This window comes from Plectropomus leopardus, chromosome 23 (genome assembly GCF_026936395.1).
Source record: "Plectropomus leopardus strain MGB_pleo_1.0 chromosome 23, ASM2693639v1, whole genome shotgun sequence".
Classification (NCBI taxonomy): domain Eukaryota; kingdom Metazoa; phylum Chordata; class Actinopteri; order Perciformes; family Serranidae; genus Plectropomus; species Plectropomus leopardus.
The window spans coordinates 6,490,353-6,512,746 of NC_142198.1; the positions used below are offsets into that span (position 1 = coordinate 6,490,353).

The following is a 22,394-nucleotide window of genomic DNA, read 5'->3' on the forward strand; positions in this document are numbered from 1 at the left end:
CAGTTGTTGACTCAGTAGAGATGAGGCACTACTGACCAACACTGCTCTCACTTGCAGCTGTACTTCCTGAGTCGTGCAACGCGACAGTGGGACGGCTCAATGTTCACTGTTTCTCAGACCAGTCAAGGCTGAAATGGAAACATACCCTCCCGTTCTTGTTTCTAGAGAATATGAGTCAGACTATGTGGCAAACAATAAAAAAAGGAAGAAGAGCTTCAGCCTTTACTAAAAGAAAACATGTATCGGAGTAGAGGCCAACAAGGTGGAAATTTCTTATTGAGAAAAGTTGTTTGTGGTTTTCAGCATATGGCTACTTTTCAAACTCTGTCATGTCGTCAATGTCATTTCAATGTCATTAAGCACTCAACGTTTGTGTTACGTGCCGAAAAGTTTGGGGGGGAGGATCCTTTTTGCTCAGGTCATCTGCTGAAGTTTGGCTTACTGGTTTTAGTAGTTTAAAGGTGCTCTTTTATTATTCGATCCAGTCACTTTAAATTTTTCTTCTCTTTACTCAAAACATTTCGCACATGTTATATCCAGCAGTTTGTATACCTGATATCTTTAACTAACAAAAGTAGCTTCTTTTTATGGATAGGGAACCAAATTTACTGAAAAAAACTATGCCGCTGACATGTGAGTTTAATGAGCCAATTTAGAACATTGGGGAATAAAAAAAAAATGTCTAAATGGATTGTCATTATATCAGTGCCAAATCTAGCACATTTAGCACCGTATGCGAGCTCCTTCCCGTTTACTACCCACACACACAAATAATTTGATTATTTAATTTAAAAAGGCAAAACTATATTATTCTATATTCAATATACAAAAAGACACTAAATAAATAGGCCATGTGCAAATTTTGTAAATTTCATCATCTTTTTTTCCTTGCACTGCACCCTGAAAGGCTTTTTCTTTTTCATTTTCTCTTCCTCTAATGCTCCCCACACACACTCCACTCCATCATGGCCATCAGTGCTCTTGCATGTTGTGTCAGTGATGGTTACTCGCTGATGAACACAGTGCCAAGACTACAGATGGTAGTCCAAAAACTGATAGACAAAAGACGGTTTTTGGATCATTTTTTACCCATTAAGTTATTTATTTATTTATTTTTTAATAGTTTGCCATCTTATTATGGTTACTTTGAGTTGTTCAATGTTGATACCATCTCAACTGAAACCACTAAAAGTTATATTTATTCATTACATGAGATATAATGTGATGTGTTACATGTGAATTTGCTTGTCATACAAGAGTGCCACCTTCACCAGCAGATACTGTATGTTGCAAAGTGATACTGTTATTCATTGATTTTTTTTCCCCCTTTTGATCGTTTGGCATAAGTAACTTAGGGGCATTTATACCTCCTCTATACTTATGTACTGTTAAACACAAAAAACAAATACCTTTTTTGTGGCTTATTTGCAGTATAGAATTTACAACATTTATTTGTCTGTCTTCGTATTCATCTGAATATAAATAAAAAAACAGAGACATGAAGGCAAACTTTAGTTTGAATAAAATAAAATAAAATAAATAAAAGGACGTGGTTACAGACAAGAGAAAGTAAAGGCCGACCTCTAGTAACCCTGACACAATGCGCCTCCTCCTCCCTCTTGCAGCTGTATCAGTGCCCTTTTTATCAGCACTCTCTAAGGTGTAACTTTATGTATTTGCTTTGAATCAAGTGCAAGAAAATAGAAAAGCAGAAGTGTTATTGTGAAGCGACCAGGACAAACAGCATCACAAATAAAACCACGCAGACATCCTGTGAGAAGGGGAGGGCGCAGGGGGAGAGCAGGGCGACAAAACCACAGAGACTGAGCTAGATGTGAGCAAGCTTGACCAGAGCGGGAACTCTGAGGCGAGAAGTTTGTTTTTGTTGTTTCTCATTAGTCAGTCAGCTGCAGGACTTGAAAACACATCATCTTTATTATAGTTTTCAGCTTGTTTTTTTCTGAGGAGGGATGGAAAACACACTTTTATGAAAAGCGTCCATTTAAGAGACATAGAATAGATGGATAAATTCCATAATTTCAAAATAAAAGTGCGCTTGGCCAAACTCTTCTGCTGGAAACCATAAAACTGAGCATTTTTCTGATTACATCATGACATGATATGTTACTGTCACAGTACTGATGGTGTTCCAGCTCTGAAAAAAAGAGTAGAGGGGAAGTATTTATGTTTGTCGACCACAAAAACACCTTCAAACATATCACTCAAGATCTCACAAGTGTCTCTAAAATGTTCACAAGTACCGTCTCTGTGCTGCAATCACTTTAAATAACTTATCTTTTCAATCTGAGCTGCCTTCTTGTGGTCATATGGACATGAAACAGTAGTGTATTGAGTAACATGTGCATCATTTTAAAAAGGTAAAAAGAAAAAACACAGATCATGATGCAGCAGTTATTGTCATCTACTTTCGATGAACTGCTACCACCTAGCGACCAAGAGTTAAACTACACACAACAAACTGACCAGAAGTGAGGCCTGATAGTGAATTTAACCCTGTGAAGCCTGAACAAATTTGCTTGATTTGGGAAGAAGGCAACATGAAATTTAGCAATGAATGGACGAAAAAGTGGCCAAAAAATTGTAAAACATTACAAAAAAGTACCCCAAAATAAGAAAAGAAAGTAAAGTATAAAACAAGATAAACAACAACAATAAACAAGAAAATGACCTGAAGAAATTTATAATAAATACATTTATACATATATATATATACATATATATATATATATATATATATATATATATATATATATATATATATATATATATATATATATATATATATATATATATATATATATATATAGGCAGGCAGGGGACACATCTCCTGCATCATTTAGAATGAGTGCATTTACGCCTCCACTTGTAAGTTTGATATTTTTTTTATCTATCTATCTATCTCTGTATAAGTAGGCTGTACACACATGCTCTCTCTTTCATTTCACTCTCATTTCTGTCTCATACACGGATACCTACAGCAGTGAGCCAGAAAACTAGAGGAAGTGCTTATCACTTTATCGTTTCCTTAAATACCATGTGAGCATTTTGTAGAAGCAGGTCTGCTTCATGTTTTCAAAAATCTTATCTGATAAAAGCTTTGAGAGAGAGAGAGAACAGGACTAAGCATTACTGCATACTGCACACTCAGCAGCTTAGATAGCTCCAAACAACAAGAAAATGCCCCCAAAAAGTTTGAAAATATTAAATGTTAGCACCACATCTCTGAGGAGTCACAAATTTGTTTGTAACTGATGTAAGAGAGGTGTTGGCACATCATGTTTCATCATGTGACGCCTTCACATGCTCTTAAGTTTGGCAACTTCTGCTTTGACTGCCTTCTCGTCTTGAAGTCTTCTGTTTCACTTACATCGAACTTTTGACAGGATAAGAATCTGTCCATTAACTGTAGCCTGCTTATCCTTCCAAGAGATCAAAAAATATAGTGAAGTCCCAACATATATGTTATACATGGTGCTATATGTGCATTAATACAAGGTGGAAGGTACCCAGAGTCATTTAGCCATGTCATACTGATTGAAGAAATGAGTAGTGTTGGCCCTGATATCACGTCAGCACTCGTCACTCATTAACCTCCTTAGTACAGGAAATACTGCTTTGAAAGTACCCTTTTATAAAGTACACTTTGCAGAATGACATTCATCATGTTTTGGTGATGGATCAGGGAAAATACTATAATTTACTTTTTGATTGCATGTGCAACATCCTGAGCTGAATCAAATCAAGCACAGACTTGCATTTATGTGGGATGTGTTGTGTCTTTGTAATACAGACTGTCCTTTTTGCCCTAAACTGGTAAAAGGTTTACTAAAACACAAGTCTCCTTAATCAATGTTACTCATCTTCCAGTGTTAATCATTGCCAATTTGTTCCATAGTATTTCAGCCACCTAAAAATTCCTACCTAAAAAAACATATAATAACACGCTATTATTTTTACCACTTAATGGCTTAAGTTCCCCATCTACACTTTTGCCAAAGCCACCAGACTCCATTGAAAAATACAATAGTTCTAGCTTGTTGAATTCGGGAGCTGCTGGTCAACCGCTGCCTCAATTTGTTAGTTACGAACTAACTACTTTCAACTCCAAAGTCACACAATAACACAAACAAACTAACTGATTGAGGCCGTAATAGAGCAGCGGCTCCTCTCGATATATTCCAAGATACCTTTTCACTGCCTAAAAGCGAGATCAAGTGTTACAATGTTGATAGTTAATGTTGGTAGATAACAAGTTTGGGTAACACCCATAAGTATGCTTGACTGAAAAACAACATTGTTGATCTTTAACATATGCTGTATGATCATATCTGTGTTGCTTTTCTGTTAGTTTAGCATATCTAGAGCAGCGTATTCTGTTCGTGTTGGTATCCATCTGATGTTCATACATTGTGTCATTGGAGTGATTTTGGTAGCAGTTTGGTAAAAGGTCAGCTTTTTTATGATATTTTATGAAAAATACAAGTTTTGAAAAAACAAAAGCTATAATTGAACATTAAAACGTATTTTAGATTTTTAGATCATCAGATTAGACTAACAGGAAGTTTAATGAATTTTTTTTTCACTTTGAGGTGATCTACTCAAATCATACCACATAAAGCACGATAAAATGCATTGCAAAAATGCAAATGCAAATACTTTCTTTTCCTTATTCAAGAGTTCTTTTCAGAAACAGACATCAAAGAAGTGACTCTTAGATGCCCAGTGAAATTAGCTTGGCTTCACACTTAGTTCCTTTTAGTTTATGTTCCTTTTGAGGTTTGTGACTTCCTATTACCTAGAACTTCTACACCCAAGAGGCCAGTGTTAGGTATCGCGTCTTTCAGTAACATAACAGAAATCTCATCAGACCTGCCAAAGACAGAGGACCAGGTAGGTGATTTATTGCAGAGAAAAAGTGTGCATGTTAAGCTTTTAAAATCAAAAGACGGTGCATTCGAAATGTGATGCTATTATTTGTTTAACAAAAGGCATGCACATGTGCAAAACTACATTTGCAAGGTTTGTGTCTATGCTTTGTCAGAGTTTGCATCAGCAGCATAGTAAAATTGGCTGGGCAATGGGTGTAACTAGGTCTTTCTCCTAGCATTTACGTTAGTGCAACTGTCTGGGGTTCCCAATTAAAGCATTTACATCTGTGTATGACAGGATAAGCCACATGCATTGTGCTGAGTACATAATTTTCCAAGAACTGATAAAAGCCTTTGAGTTTATTACAAAATGTTAATCTTATATACAAGTGCAGATATTCAACTTGTCGTGCTACCTGAACTTATCAGACAGGCTGACAGGCAAACAAGCGGCACTGAACAGAGTTAGAGAGAGGATGTGAGAGAAGTTAAAGATAAGACGGTGAAGAAACACAGCAGCACCAAAAAGTGTGCAAACATAATGATACATTCCTCTTTCAGCTGTAGAAGTACAATAAGAGTGTTGATCTTCAACTCAGGTAAGGTCAGTAGAGTTAAAATCACGGTGGGACTTGTGGCACTTGTTTCATCTCATGATAATACTGTGGGATGACTACATAGGAAAGATGCTGGTGTCAAAGCAGTTACTACAAACTACTGGTTTACCTGTGTCCTGTATGTTTTATTTATAGTTTTTGCACTGAACATTGTGCCTTGATGTTTGTTTTTCTTGAATGTAGGTAGACTGGTCAACACTAATTTTAAGTAATAATGTACAATTAGCAAGGCAATGAACTGATTGACCTCATGTTATACTGTTTGTAGGCTTTACATATACATATTTCAGGTATTCTGGGAAAGCAACACTTTTAACACCAATGGAAAAACTTGACATCAATAGATTTTTATGTCCTATGTCCTATAGCCACATTATAACCCACTAATAAGATTTGATATAAGATTTCCAGGAAGACAATAAATTTGTCTTTTATACCAACACATGATCTTATTCAAAACATAACATATCTCTTTTTGTGCCCTAACCATGTTAACTACGGCATTGTCAAAACATAAAGTTTCAAAGTATCCGCTGTATAATACTGTACAAATGTGACAAATCCTTAGTTTGCAGAAACAAACAATGCCCATGCCAATGCCAACATTTTTCTGGAGTTTAGGTTGCAACAATGCAAAACTTTTTCTAAGTAATTGCTTACTACTGATCTATCAATTTAATTAAAAATTAATAAATGGTTTATTCACCATTATTTACAGTGTATAAAAAGTCCTAAAGTATCAATTGTAAAGGTTGGCCAAAAGACTAAAAGGATACGTAAGTTGCATGCTGAAGTTTTTTTTTTTTTTTTTTAAGCAACTCTTCATGTTCCTCTCACTACTGCAGTGTAGTGAAATAACAAATAAAAAACAGCTTGTGCACAATTACAGTAGCCACAAATTGTGACTTTAGAACACATTTTTTGTCAAACCAGGAACATCTTCAACTTAATTTAAACTCTTAATTAATTGTTATAGGACTGTCTTCATGGCAATATGGAGAATACAGGCTAATTGTTCCTTCCTGACCCCTGTTATTATGTACACAAAATGCTTGAGCTCTTAACCATTATGTACACAGTACATAATGGTGCCAAGGCTCAAGCATTTAAGAAAATATTCTGACCTTTCTAAATTGCCTTTTTGTTTTGTTGTGTTGTATTCTGTTTTGTTTTGTTTTTGTTTTTACAAATTGCTATCTCTGTTGTAGATCTCAGCAAAAGGCTAAGTTGAGGGACGATACCAAGACATCTTCCCTTCAAGATGGTGTACTGTCCTGTGGCCCAAAAACCAAATTTCAGCTTTTATTCCTCCACAAACCAAACAGGCAAGATGACTTCCTTGAACGTGTTCACCATTTCCCTCCATGGCATTTTCTCCTCCATCGGCATCATCGAAAACCTCCTCATACTCGGAGTAGTGGGCTTCCACGTTCGACGCTCTGTCATCAGCATCTGGATCCTGAACCTCGCCGCCTCTGACCTGCTGGCGACTGCTTCCCTGCCTTTCTTCACCCTCTACATGGCCCGCGGCAACACGTGGACCTTGGGTCCGACCTTCTGCCGCATCCATTCCTCTATCTTCTTTCTCAACATGTTCGTCAGTGCCTTCCTGTTGGCGGCCATTTCTATGGACCGCTGCTTGGTGGTGCTGAGACCTGTCTGGGCGCAAAACTACAGGAACATCCGACTTGTAGGAAGGATATGTGGGCTGATTTGGGCCTTGGCTGTGCTCTTTACTATCCCCTTCTACATATTCCGTGACACCTTTACCCAACCAAACGGCAAGATCCTGTGTTACTACAATTATGCCCGACTCCTCCCTGCTAAACCCTTCGACCTTGGATCTTTGTGTAAGCAGCGCAAGGAGGCCTTGGCGTTCATGAAGCTCTTCTTCGCCTTTCTGATCCCTCTACTTATCATCATTGTCAGCTATGCTGCCGTGAATACCAGCCTGGCGCGCAGAGGCTGCAGGCGCCCTTTCCGTTTCGTTCGGCTCGTAGTGGCCGTGGTGGTGACCTTTGTTCTCTGCTGGGCTCCGTACCACTTCTTCATAGTCATGGAGGTGATGGTCCCCAACGGACACCCTGCACAGAGTTTTGCAAGCAGCGCCCTCCCAACTGCAGCAACCATCGGCTTCCTAAACAGTGTCCTCAACCCCATTTTGTATGTTTTCAGCTGTCCTGACCTGTGCAAGAAGATCAGACACTCTCTGGGTGCGGTGATGGAGAGTGTTCTGGCTGAGGATCTGGCTGAGCTATCCCGGCGCCGCAGCACCGCTCGCACCTCTCTCAGCAACACGACCGAAACTCTCTTAAAGCAGAAGACTTCTATCACAGTTTATACAAAAGCAGAGGTGCAAGATCATGATGAAAATCTTGATTACCCTGCTAAGATATAAATGTCAGCGTACCATAAATTTCTCAAAAGTCTTTTATTTACTTTTTTGAAACGGGTCTATATATGAGACAGGCCTTTTTTTGTTATCAGCTCTATATATATATGTATTTTAGAGAGATGCCAATTTGTTTTTTGATCTGCTCTAGCCTTAATTTGCTGTTGAAGCACCGAGCTCTAAATGCAAATACAAAACTTAATCCACGTTTATCTGGCTGCTGTGGCCCATGACGTACTGCGGGTCATCCACTAATCATAAAATCAAAGCTGCGATCCACAACTCCCTGAGTTTGCATTGTTGAATTATCCTTGGGCGAGATACTGAACCCCAAATTTCTCTGGAAGGCTGATCCATCGGTGTGTGAGTGCATGTCAGTGTTCACTGAGTAGCAGCTGGCACCTTTTTCGGTAGCCTTGGCCACCAGTGTGTGAATGTGTGTGCATGTGTGTGAATGTGTGTGAATGTGTGTAGAATGGAGGAATAAGACATGTAGTGTAAAAGCACCTTCTGTTTCAGAAGACTAAAACAGCGCCATACAAGTGCAGGCCCATTTATCTGTCATCTTTGTAAATTAAAGATACATTTTATTCCAAAGCATTGCTCAGTGCAACAACAGTCTGGTAAGAAATACAGTTTTAGTTCACCTTCTGTTTTTTTTTTTCATTTTTTTTTTTTTTTTTATAGTCAATATTGTGTGGTTAACAGCGGAACTCAGCACTTCCTGCATAGATGTTTCGAATTAAATCTTTTGTAATAGCTGTGAAACTTTTCAGCACTTCTATCCGCTGGGCAGTTCTGTTGAATAGTGGTGAAAAGGCCACGGTCAGACAGAGGCAGATTTCGGTTTGACTGATTATAGTGGCATTTGTTCATTCCAATGGGCTGGAGATAAACAGAAAAAGTTTGTGAAAAATTAACTGAATAACTGAAACAAATGATTTTAATGAATTTTTTGAAAGACTAAAGAAATAAATCACATTCTTTGTTCTTAGATCATTTTTATATTTAAAGGAACAGTTCACTCCATGTACAAAAACGTTCCATCATACCTGTCGTGCTATTTTTCACTTTGAAATGTTCTGGTGTGAGTTTCAGAGTGTTTGGGATATCAGCCATAATTCAATAGGAATAATCCTCTCCATTCTTGGTGGGTTTATAATTTGAAACATGGGGAGGAAGTATTACATTGCTAAAGGCAGCACAGTAGAATCCACTGGACTGTTGTTGTACTGATGTTATGAGTGGTGGGCAAATGTAAATTATAATATATCAAAGTCTCAATATTTTCCACTTTTTTCTATTTTTTTTTTTTTTTTTTGGCCACGCCTCCAGCTGTTTTATTTGAATAATGTCTTTTATTTTTAAAGACATGGTACTCAAAATGTCTTAAGCATTCTTTAATCTGTTTCATTATCTGACTGTAGTATAAACTCTCATATTCCTAAGAGCACTCCAGGACCAAATAAGCATTACTTTTCAGTGTGTAACCCCATATTAATGACAACTGCTGGAACAAACAGCATTCTGCATTATTCTCATTTTATAAAGTGTGCTTGATTGATATGTGTATTCTGTTTAATGACCCATACATTTCCTTTTTCTTCATTTTTTGTTGTAGAAAGAGCTTGTGCCAAGAGTCACAGATACACGAGGTGTCTCTCACTCGATTTTATCAGTTGCTGCAAATGCTGACACAAGCAATTTGAACATACAGCATGCTGTTGTTTATATAATAGAGAAGAGATTAAATGTTGCAATAAATATCTGATCCAATGTACTCAATTTGTGTAATGTCCATGTTTTAATGCTGTGAAGTTTAGAAGCATTATCAAACAGAAAGATCGCTGCTCTGGTATTGCTGCATTTTGACACTTGCCTAGCTGTTATGACCACAGTCATGCTTGTGTTTCCATAGCGAATCACACCAATTCTATTCATGAAATGACTGAAAGCAAACAGGTGATTAAACGAAGATTTTTAATCATCATAGAAATTATAATGGTAAAAGAAAGTTTGACTGTAATATGTTCACAATGTTTTTTCATATTTCTACTCCGTTATATAGTGTTGACTTTATATAAAAAACAGTTGAAGTCTTTGCACTCTGAGGTCAGTGTGCTGCACACAAATGTTTCTTTTTCTGTCCTGCCCTGAAACAGTAATTAGATGATGATCAAACTGAACTAAAGTAGGCAAATAAATGTACAATCACAATTCCAAAAAAGTTGCGATGCCATGTAAAACATGAATAAAAAGAGAATGCAATGATTTGAAAATGCTTTTCGACATATATTCAGTTTAATACAGTACAAAGGCAAGATATTAGAAATTCAAAATTACAGACTTCATTGTTTTTTGTAAAAATATATTATTCTGAATTTGATGCGTTTAACATGTTCCAAAAAAGTTGGCACAGGGGCATGTTTACCACTGACTTTCAAAATTTCCTCTTTTAAGAACACTCAAAGTGTTTGGGAACCAAGAACACTATGATGAAGGTGTTAAAGGAAAATTTTTTCTCATTTTTACCTTATATTCAACTTTAGTGGCTCAACAGTTTGGGGTCCCCATTGTTGTATTCTGCCCTCCATAATGTGCCACACAAAAAGGACTGTAGGCAGGCCAGTTTAGTACCTTCCTTTAAAAAAATGTCATCTGGATGGCACCATATGTTGCTCTAAAACCTGTATGTACCTTTCAGCATTCATGGTGCTCTCACAGATGTGCAAGTTACCCATGACGCCATGGGCACTAACTAAACACCATTCTATTCCAGTTTCACTTGGAACATCAGAAATTTTGCATTTGAATTGTATTCAATTAAATTAAGGTCAAAATTGATTTTGGAATCATTGCAATCTGCTTTTATTTATGTTTCACACGGCGTGCTAACTTTTTGGGATTTTGGGTTGTTTTCATTAAGAGTTGAAACATTCTGCATTTCCACTAGGTGGCACAATTGCTCTGATCAAACACCAGCTCTGTGGCCAAAGTTATACTGCCAGGAGATTATTGTGTCCAGTTTCACTCTCCCTCTGGTTGTCCGGTCGAGCTCTGGTATTGAGAGTCATCTTTTTGCAGGTGTTCTGCCCCCTTCCCAAACAGGGCAGGGATCTTTGCAGCTCCAGCCGAGCGTCAGGGCACAGAAAGATGTAGAAAAGTGGGTCCAGCAGTGTGTTGAGGCTGGTCAGACCATAGCACAGGCGATAGATGAGGAAAATGGAATGCTCAAATTCACACGGCTCATCAGTCAGCAGCAAGGACACAAATCTGTATCCACCCACGAGGTGATAGGGTCCAAACACGACAATGAAGTTGACAGTGATCACAACTAGGATGCCCACGATTTTGTGCCTCTCGTGGTCAGAGAGGGAAGGGGAGCGGCGGAGTGTTACCCCAATGTGGGCTGAGGTGTATCTAAGGGAGGAAGCAGAGATGCAGATGAGAACTAGACATACTTGAGTACAATTAAGTATACTTACGTGTGCTTTTTATGTTGAAACATCTTTAGGATGCACTTGAATTGAAGTACATATCTTATTGTTAACGCTTTTAAAAATGTATTTTTTTTCTGCTTGAGTATATTTCAAACCAGTTTGCAATAAATGTTATTGCAGCTCTGTGTTTTGCCAGGCGAGCAGCGTTGCATGGGAATTTATAAAATATCTTTTGTATTGACAACCTGCCTAACTTTGTGTTGCATGGCCTGCTTGTGTTTTAGTGCATATGAACATACAGTTAACCCGTAGCTGCATGTTTTAACATTTTATTGAGGTCTAATTTATGATTCTTGTATTTTATCCCTTCCTTTGGCTCTTGCTGTTTCTTGTTGCTATAGCAGCTCTGCATGTCTGTATATATGCTCAGTTTTGTGGTGTTGCTTCATGCTGCGTACATGACTATTCGTGCTAAAAAGTGATATGCTGTCACTTCATGCTAAGTGCATGGCTATTTTGTGCTAAAATGCTATATATTGTTGCTGTGCAATTGATTTGTACTGTTGTTTTGTGGTTTCTAGTTGCCTCGTATGGCTTCTGTTCTGATTTGGGAGTTCCTGTTTGTTGTAGCTGTTGCTGTCTTTAATGTGTCCTGCTGTTTTAAGTTTTAAAACATCTTGCCAAATGACCACAGTTGGAAATTAGCCTGAAGGCTAACACTGGCACATGTAAAGGAATGTTAATTAATGTGTGTTAAAAAAATAAATAAATAAAAAAAATATAAAATTAAAAAAATAAATAAATTAAATGAATGAAAATGAAATACATTCAAAATTAGATTAAAATATTTTAAATACGGTTTGAGTAATTAGAATTTGTAATGATTTTTCATTTATATAATAATAAATGAATATAGTCAATAAATAAATAAAATAATAATAAAATGACTCACTAGAAATAAAGTTGAATTAAAGTATACTTGAAATAGCACAGCATTATTGGAAGATGTTCGTAAGTATATTTAAGTGTGTCTTAATGATGCCTGTGTTCACTGAAAAGTAGCTTGGTATAGCTCTAATAGCGCTATAAATATAGCATTACCGATACATTGATAGTTGTCAAATAGCACCGTTTTTGTACATTGCTCATAAGTGTATTAATCTTATAAAACTTATTAGCAATGTACTAAAATCGTTCTTTTTTTGAAGTACTTACAATGTACTTTGGTCCAGGTAAGAAAAAGTACAGTGAACTAGATTTCATCTAAGTATAATTATTATACTTAATGGCATTCTACTAAATGTGTGTTATTTTTAATATACTAACAATGTATTTACACTTGGGTAAAACTAGACTTAATGTTAATATACTTTAGTCTAGTTCAGTGTACTTGTGTTTTTAATCTGGGTCTACCTAAGTTATGAAATAGTTAAGAACTGTAATATGGTAGTCGTTTTTTCGTTCGAGTACAATCGAGTACAATCACCTGAAACTAAGAATTGTGTTTAATTGTTGCCTTAGAATGAGCCATTTACGGAGCGGGCCCTTTTTAACAGAGTCCACCATGTTCTACAGTAACCCAGAATGGACAAACCAAACACAAGCTCAAGCTCACATTTTTCCGTAAACCTCCTACACACTTGACGCATTGGGCAGGTTTCAGCTCTGCAACCTCACCACTAGATGCCACTACATCCTAGACACCTCTTAAGTATTCTTGGATTTAGTGTAGTTCAGTCTACTTTTCTCCCCTGGGAGCCATCAGAATATACAATGGTAAAATGTCTCCTAAGGACATTACAGCAGCTCTTTTGTTCAACTGTATCAGTCACAAACTAGGAAATGTAGCTCGGTACCTCAATATGATAAAGATTTCATTGAGGTTTTGTATATTAAATATGTGTTTTCAGTTTTAATAATAATCATTTTAATAATAATAATATGAAGCTTTTCTGAGGAGTAATCATAAGAAATAAAAAGAGCAACTGAAGCATGCCACATTTCACAGATATTAATATAACCTTTTCATTGGGGCGGGTCCTCTTTCTAACACCAATCAAAACAGACATTCCCATTCCCTAAAACCATCTGATTGAGGTTCCATGAAAACATGTTTGTTCAATAAACAAAACTCAACAATAAAGATGTCCATGCTCCAGGACTAAGCCAGGATAGCACAACCTGTTATAACAAATAAAATATGGAGTAGCATGTGGTGTATGTGAAAACATGCATTTAATAATGATCTAACTATACATTTCCACCACATTGTTAAAAAAGTGAGTTTTTAGGAAGGATTTAAATTTGGATCTGTTGGTGCAGTAGTAGATGGGGAGCCAGCGGGAGATTTTGGGGACAGGGGTGATAGGGTTATGGAAGCAGGTGTGGGTGAGGAGGTGTGCGGCAGAGTTTTGGATATATTGAAGTTTATTGCGGACTTAAGAGGATGTACTGTAAAGGATGCTATTGCAGTTGCAGTCTGGATGTGATAAAGGTGTGGATAAAGGTTTCAGCAGCAGAGAAGGGGAGTAATTGATGAATGTGGGCTATGTTTTTTAGTAGAAAGAAGGCGGCTCTAGTGAACTGGGCGACGTGTTGTTCAAAGGTGAGGTGACTGTCAAATATGATACCAAGGTTGCGCAGATGATGGGTGGCTGATAGGGCAGACCTGTCGATTTGGAGGGTGAAGCGATTTGGAGCTTATCCCAGGTGTCATTGGGCGAGAGGTGAGGTACACCCTGCACAGGTTGCAAGACCATCGCAGAGCTGACACATATAGACAGACAACCATTCATGCTCACATCCATGCCTACAGGCAATTCAGTCACCAGTTTACCTCGTCTGCTTATAACAGGATCAGGTCTGGAGAAATGACATTTACATGACATGCAGGAGTAACCTTGCTGGAAACCTTGGGGTTAACTCACCCGAGTATGGCACATGGCAGCAGGAAGCCCAGGGCCACGGTGGTGATCTTAAAGTGGGCGTATCTGGGGCTGACGGGGTACTGCTCCAAACACAGCAGTCTGTCAGCGTCAAACACTGACGGCAGCAGCCCGCTCAGGCAGAACAGGAAGGTGAGGGTCCAAACCACCACACCAGACACCGCTGCCACCCTGACAGTTCGCACCCTGCGACTGCTCAACGGGTACACAATGGCCAGGCAGCGGTCCAGCGCTATCAGGCACAGGAACATGACGCTGGCGTAGACGTTTACGTAAAACACGTAGCCCACCAGCTCGCAGGCTAGTGGCCCATAGGGCCAGCGGTGCCCACCTTGGAGATACAGGATCCACAATGGCAGGGTGAGTAGCTGGAGGAGGTCTGACAGCAGCAGGTTGAGGATGTAGACCAGCTGGCAGCCTCCTCCGCCAGAGCGTCCCATGTGGTATAGTCCCCAGAGGGACAACAGGTTACTGGGGAGACCCAGAGAAAAGATCACGCCATAGATACAGGTCAGACCAAACGTGTCCGTGTCCAACGGGAGGTTGCAGCTGTCATTGGACATGTCTCTGGTGGTCAAGCACCTGACATAGGAAACTAGAAGTGGCCTTACTCAGACATGGACTGATACTTGCAGGGTGATGAGTCGGTGGAGAAAATCCCATTCATGCACTGATGTCTGATGCATCCTCTTGTTATGTGTCCATTGCAAAATATTCACAAATGCATTCGACTGTGGTAAAGTTCATACTCAGATAACATGCTGTCCGTCAAGCATTCTTCAGAGCATCCAGGATCCATCAGGGGAAACCACCCTGCAGAACAGATATCAACAGTCAGCATGTGCATAAACAGTTAAGCTACAGAACTCAAACCAAGACTTTTCACTCACCTCCCAAGCCTATGTGACCGACTTTGTTCCACAAAAAAGCGTGCTGCCTGCTCTGCAGCTGGGTGACCTGTGCTCAAAAAATGCTGGGAACACCGTGTCTCGACCATGCCTGGACTATTCTGTGATCGTTTCCTTCACAGGAAATCCACTTCTTCAGCTTTAAAGGCAACATCCTGAGGCAGGAGAACGCCTTTCTGCCCAAGAACAAAAACATACACTCTCTCTTTCTCTCTGTCTCCGGCTCTCTTACTCCAGTAGCAGACAGGATGATTGAGGTGGACAGGAGCTGTGAGGGAAGGAACTGATGTAGGGTGTCCACTAATGCCCTTTAAATTGTCGGTTACTGGCTATGTGCCATTAAACACATTAACCCCTCTACTATGCTGTCTTTAAACACACTTTTCAACACATTTGAGTATTGTTTTTACTGTAAGTATGCAGAAATTTAATTTGGCAGCTATAGATTGTTTTCCTTGACTGAAGAGAATTCAATTTTATATTTATCTTGTGTATCCTGTTCCATGTTTGTATGTTTAGGGGACTCAAAAAAGCAATCCATAAAATTTTGATAGGCTTTTGTTAGGTTAGATTAAGTCAAAAACACAGCTCTATAAATAATTGTTATCTAAGGCATGGCACAATAGGCTTGGGTGGAAAATATACATTTAGATGATTTTTCATTAAAATCATGTTTGGTTAATTTAGAGTTAGGGTTAATGTTACAATAGAATTAGTCTCCAAAGAATAAAAGTCAGTGTCATGTCCTTGAAGATGACAAAAACAAGAATATTGAGTGTGTTTGTATCATACTTGCAAGACAGTTGATTGAAACAGCCTTGCAAAGAAAAAAAAACACTTTTGTTACAGTAATAGAATGTGAATGTAGAGTTTAAGTAAAATGCTGTCTCACTCAGTATTTCTGAACATGATTTATAAGATAAATCCAGTGTCTGGACTTTGAATGTGTGTAATTTACCCTGAGTGAACTTTGCTCAAGCAAAAAAAATCTCACACAATTGAAATTGTTTTAGGGAAGAATGGGTATGTTGAGACAATGGGTGTTAGGCAGTATTTTTACCACATGGTTTCAAAGGGAGGAGGGTCTTATCACTCACTTTGTTTCCTTTAAAATGTCACCAATCTTTGATTTATTAAACAATCCAAGATTGTAACTAATAAACTGACCAATCCCCTGGGACATTACTACCACCTTACACTCACCAGAGCTTTAGTATCAAGGTCATGATGCCCCAAAGGTGTGGGCTCAATCATTAGACTTGGATTCAACTCAGACTTGAGTCACGAATTTTATGACCTTAAACTCAAACTTGACACAATAAAAAAAAGACTTGCAACTCAACTTTGACTGAAATGACTTTGCTTTGACTTGAGCTGTTTGACTAGAAAACACTTTGTACCTTCCTGCCAAAGCCAGTTTGGATAGAGAAAGTTCTAAGAATTATTTTCCCATATAAGAAGAGTTTAATACAACAAGACAGAACAGAAACATACAAAAAATATTCTGCTGTGGTCCTGGTTAGTAGTGCAATGTCAGCACTCCATATTTTTTAAGTTCAGTTGCGCTTGTTCTAACAAATGAATACAAATCTTAATGTTTGACTACTCCATTGTTGAAATGCCATCCCTTTTTGTAAACTCTAAATTTAAGATTTGGTACTTGGAACTTGAATTGAGACAGTTACATTTGCACATTATTATGTAGTAAATACATTGAAACCTTATATGTCTTACATTTTTTACAATGCTGTGGTTAACATGTGGTTATGTTTGGGCTCAAAAACCACCTAGGTAAGGTTGGGAAAACATCATGTTTTGGCTTGTTGGATATGTCCAGCTGTTGCTAAAAAACACCAAGTTTTGTTGTTTGTTGATCTCAAACAGCAGTCTGTAGTGGTCTGCATCTTGGTAGCTGTCTCACCTTGGTTTCCTTCCACCATCCCATCCAAGAAATGTAAAAATGTTACATATCAGTTGTTTGCAGAAATGTACAGCTAATGCTTTCAAGTAACTGGGTTTGAATGAACCCATTGCCATGTAATAGCTTTGTGACCATTGACCCATGGTAATTAGAATTCAAACTGGGAACACTATTACAGGTCAAAGCTGGTGACAGGAGATACATGAACATGATGTTCTATCCTCTTTTATCTGCTTGTTTAGGCCACCTGAAAGCTGTCTGTAAAAGAAGCATGAAGTTATGAAGTGAATACTGAAGTGCCCACCTCTACTGCTGCAACAAGTGGAGCATTATCACCATAATACCACATCTGGGGCCTACTGTGGATAGCTGTGTAAAGTAAGGTATGAACCACAGTATGTACCCTGGGTGTACTCTACATGTTATTATGCAGCCCATTTCCATATCACCTTATCAGCTATTGCTCTTATCTTTCCTCTGAATCACCACCATGTATTTTCCTAAGAGAAATTTTACAGTCTATTGTCAAAAGTATTTTTTCGCCTTGGTGCTTGAGCCCTCTGCTTGACCTGGTCGAAAGTTCTTTTTTTCAAATTTAGCAGCTACAAAAACAATTGTGTACACTACAATCTCACATTTGTTTGTGGTTTGCACTGAAGCAGTCTCATGATAAGACTGTGGGTATGTTTGCAATCATTTTCCATGTAAACGCCTTTTACATTTATAGAAGGATGATTTCTTTCAAGGTCATTATTATGTAATCACTATGCTGATTTTATCTTGGTATGTTACCACTTCCTGTATGCAAGGCATGCAGTGTTTGCATAACATATATCCATTTGTCAGCATTTTGCAGAAAAGAATACGTATCAAAATATGTTTAGTAAAAGGGTAATGTGATGTTCCAGTGTTTTTGCCTCAGTCCATGTGAACTCTCTGTAGGTTCCTCTTCATGCAAAGAATGTGTGTCATACAGGAAGTGGGTGAAACCAATAATAAACCCACAGTGATCAGGCAGTTCGATGGAGGCTCTAGCCGTTTCTCTCTCTGTTCATGTTGATCAGAAATGTGAGATCTTTGATAAACCACTTTGAATGATATGATGAAAGGAGGTGGAAGGTGGACCATTGCACACAATATATCTGGAAATTATCAATAACTTATTCAGAACGCTGCTTTGTCACTTTTTGACCCTCCCACCCATGATTTTTTCTAGTATTTCTAGTATTTCTATTTTTTCAAGCTTTCCTGAACCACCCAGGGACCTGCAGGTGGGTCAAGGTGATCATCACTAGTTCCTATTACTCAGGGAAACTTGGGAGTAATAAGACAAAATGCTTGGTCTGGAATTTTCTGAATTATGAAATATATTTCATAATGAGTTATATGTTGATATTAGATTAATCTGATGCTTTGAAGGCACACCAGCTGACAAATCTACTCGAAGGTGAAACACACCATCACTTCTCTGTGATTGGCAAAAGCACTTTTGTAAACACTGTGTGCATCAGAAATATTTTGCAACAATTTGCACAGTGATGACCTTTGAACCTTTTGAAGACCTTTGTTTATTTAAAATGATTATGAGGCAGGGGTGTTTACAATTGCAAATAAGAGTCAGGTGCTAATAAAATCCACTTATTTGTGGATGCTTGAGTATTAATACCCTTAAGTAAACAGTCATTAGGCATAAGATAAGTCAGAACACGTTACTCTGCTTTTGTCTTTCTCTGGGACCTTCGGCAGCAGAGAATCTTGCATATGAAGACTGAAACCCCAACAAAGGCCCCAACAAGGGCCATAATAAATACACACACATCTAGGCAGAAGTAGGAGTACCAAGGCAGACTAAAACTTGCTGATTGTAGATGGGGTGCTCCTTTGTTCCTGATGACATACTCAATCCAAAAGATAGCGGTGTCCATAGGAGACATTGGCTGGTCATGGTGTAGCTGTGAGAGATGCTGTATGTTGTCACGGTATGAAGGAGTCTCCAGGACGTCCTTCAGAGCCTCCAGGAAGTCTTCTTTGGTGAGTGATTTGGCTTCTACCATTCGCGCTGCCCCGCGTTGCTTCAGCCGGAGTAGATTGTCGAACTGGTCAAAGAGGAGCGGCAGTCCCACAACAGGCACTCCGTGGCAAATGGCCTCATACATACCGTTGGTGCCTCCATGGGCTACAAAGGCACGAGTCTTGGGGTGTCCCAGGATGTCTTTCTGAGGAAGCCACTTCATCAGCATGGTGTTGTTCCCCAGAGACGTAGGCGTTTCACCCACAAACTTCCATACAACCTTCTGAGGTAGCTGAGCAAGAGCAGCAGCGATGGCCTCTGTGGTTTCACGAGGAAGGGCTGACACAATTGTCCCCAGAGACATGACCACCACCCCATGCTCCCCAGAACTCTGCATGAAGGCCTCCAGCTCATCAGGGAGGGGACCAGACTTTTTGCACTGGAACCCCCCAATGTAGACCACATTGGGCATGGTGGGCCGAGGGAACTCAAAGACAAAATCCGTCCTCACCAGCCAGATATCAGCCGCACGCTGCAAAGATAGCAAGTCAGTTCCAGGAGGGAAATGCCGTTGAAAAAGATCTGAGTAGGCAGGGTTAATATAATAGTGTTGTTCAACTAAACTATAGAGATAATGCAACATGTTCTTGGTTCTTTCCAGAAAATCCATCTGATCATGAAGCTCACTTCCTGATACAGGGACATAGGAGACAGGAGATGGTGCTATGGTGAAATGGCCCTCCCCATTATTGATCCAGCGCACATTAAAAACCATCGGCAGCTTGAGGTAGTTACCCAGAAGAACCCCAATAGTCAGAGCAGGATCAGTTAATATTAAGTCAAATTTGGCATCTTGCAGCTTCTTCATAAACTCAGGGTCATCTAGCATTGTGGCAATTGCTCTGGCAAGGATCTCATGGCCCGTTGCCAACATAGATGTGATCAAGTGCTGCTGACAGAACGTGCGTAAAAAAGTCGGCAACCTGCGGCATTCCATAACATCAACTAGCATTTTATTGTAGTAGTCCAAGTCCGACTCATCCTCCAGCATAGGCACATTAATAGAAGTATAGATTGAGGAGTTACTTGGGATGTACCAGCTCTTGGCAGAGCGCAGCACAGTGATGTTATGGCCTCTGGAGTGCAGTTCTCGAAGGATCACCTCCATGTTGATCCAGTGGCTGCCATCAACGGGCACTACCAGGATCCTGCTGCTGCTACAACAAGTGGGCCCGAGCAACAGGAAGCAAAGACCTGTCAGGAATACAGGGATCATGCCGGCCAATTTCTGGGAGAAACAACAGACAGAAATGAGAAGAATTAATACCCAGTAAACTTCAGTAATGGCTCACATCTTGCAGGTCTTTTCTCTACTTTATCCATGCCAATCGCCATGTGGTCTGACGTTACCTGTGGACTATCAGTAATGTTTCGGAAGTCATGCATTACTTGTTCACAGGTTAAGGGAAGGTCATTGCGCTAATAAGATTCCATATATTTAAAATATGGACACACTATACTTTGTGTACTGCTGATAATATAGTGTCAGTGTATTTATAGGGGATCAATTTCTTTCTTACATTAAATTTTGTCATATATAATGTTACAATTATGGATGTTCATATTAAACTCTACAAAAGTTTTGAATAATTAGGTGAATATATGTAGTAGTAATAAGCCTGGGCAAAAACCCCAGGCTTCAAACTGTTCTGAATCCAACTTTTTCTGCTTTGGCTATATGATAATGGTAAATTGTGAGGGATTTTTTAATATTTTCATTTGCTTCTGGAATGCTGCTGCAAGTGTTTACATGACATACACTGCTACATGTAGCTACATGCTAATGTCATAGAAAATTGAAACCTGTTTAATTCTCTCTGATTTTTGGATCAGATTCTTGCTGGAACATAAAGCAAGTGCCACATTACTACTATAATAATATAATAATAATAATAATGATAAGCTGTCAGATGCATATCAGAAATTGGTCATGGGTTTTGGATAGCACCACTGGGTCCGTACCCAGACGTCACATTCTGTGGATTTTTTCACGGAAAAACCAGCCCACTCCCCTCACATACAAATCGGACATTTTGTTATTATAGGTAATGGAAATTGTGGAAGGGCTCTATTTTCATGTTGCACTGTAATCTATAGACCCATTCGCATACAAAATAAATAAAGAAATAAAACATTACAATTCTGCAGAATCTTCCATATAGCAACTTTAAAGAGACTGAAGCGTCTCAGAACGTGAAAACAGCTTTTCTAGAACAGTATAAGGAAAATAGTGTTTTTGGACCATTAAAGCATGTAAACACCTTCTAGTAGAAACCTCTGATAAAGGTATGAAGCTGAAAATAAGCAGAATAGGTCCCCTTTAACCTTGCATTGCAGATTTCGAATATTGTGACTATAAAAGTAAAGTCACAACTGATTTTATGTGATTTTAACCGCAATCAGATGAAAATTTTACTTCATAGAGAAAAGTGCATTCATTTATTCATTAAAAAAAGTAAAGAAAGACATTTCATTCTTGAGCAATTATCATACAAATGTATCTTGGTGTAGGGTTATGGCAATTTGTAACATTAATTTGCATCTCTTTAGCATAAGTGACATATAGTAAAATTTACCACTAAGTGTTTTTTTTTTTTTTTTTTTGCCATTGTTAAATTGTAAAAAAACTGTTCAAAAATGTAATCAAATGCCTCACCTTGTTCTTGTTTTATCAGAATCCAGGAGTTTAGCTTGAGCTCCACGTCCTCACTGAGCCTGGATACTAAGTAATATTTATGTTTCCACACAGCTTAACATTGTGAGAGGTCGAAGTCTAACATGTGGATAATTATGAGCAGGCCTGTGGGTTGTCCTGAGCCAGCTCATAAGCCATGTGACATCAGATGCATGGTTTTAAAAGAAAAGGTGTACATATATATTATTTAACATAACGTTAAAAAAAATAGTAAAGTCAAGTGGTGTTTGCATCAGTGTTATCAGTGTGTCAGCAGATGCATGAATGAGTGAGAGGTGAATTTAAGTTGTGTTGTACAGTTTACTGGATGGCGTTCCATGTGCGGACATAACTGGTCAGCACCTGGCGAGGCTGTATGATACATGGATGCGCAGCATCAGTTGATGACACTGCTGAAGGAAATCTGTTGTGGCTGTATGATACACCATCAAACAGTATATGATTGAAACGCTGCTGGTAATGATGTTATATAAAGAAAGCTAGGCTCCCTATAGGGTGGGTGCGAAGATTGGCGGA

At 38.7% G+C, this 22,394-nt stretch overlaps 3 protein-coding genes across 7 annotated transcripts in view; 1 reads left to right on the plus strand and 2 right to left on the minus strand.

Annotated features, from left to right (window-relative positions):
- Positions 1–17,466, plus strand: part of LOC121962318 (prostaglandin D2 receptor 2-like) — a 144,669-nt gene extending 127,203 nt beyond the window's left edge. For 3 of the 5 annotated variants that reach the window (XM_088073591.1, XM_042512559.2, XM_088073592.1), the window contains exon 2: positions 6,715–9,678. In XM_088073591.1, coding sequence (XP_087929717.1) covers positions 6,768–7,904 — 1,137 coding nt within the window. In that variant the 5' untranslated portion in view covers positions 6,715–6,767 and the 3' untranslated portion in view covers positions 7,905–9,678. Of the gene's footprint in view, positions 1–4,671; positions 4,912–6,714; positions 9,679–17,354 lie in introns of those variants that run through there. The other 2 variants (XM_042512558.2, XR_015775698.1) reach the window with 2 other exon arrangements.
- Positions 9,865–15,373, minus strand: LOC121962320 (G protein-coupled receptor 4). The gene is made up of 3 exons (XM_042512561.2): positions 15,174–15,373; positions 14,266–15,096; positions 9,865–11,318 (listed from the first exon to the last, which is right to left on the minus strand). The coding sequence occupies exons 2-3, from the start codon at positions 14,844–14,846 to the stop codon at positions 10,895–10,897; spliced, it is 1,005 nt and encodes a 334-aa protein (XP_042368495.1). The 5' UTR covers positions 14,847–15,096; positions 15,174–15,373; the 3' UTR covers positions 9,865–10,894.
- Positions 16,633–22,018, minus strand: LOC121962401 (UDP-glucuronosyltransferase 2B15). The gene is made up of 2 exons (XM_088073590.1): positions 21,840–22,018; positions 16,633–20,411 (listed from the first exon to the last, which is right to left on the minus strand). Exon 2 carries the CDS (start codon positions 20,397–20,399, stop codon positions 18,822–18,824), a length of 1,578 nt encoding a protein of 525 aa, XP_087929716.1. The 5' UTR covers positions 20,400–20,411; positions 21,840–22,018; the 3' UTR covers positions 16,633–18,821.
- Positions 22,019–22,394: the final 376 nt, after the last annotated feature.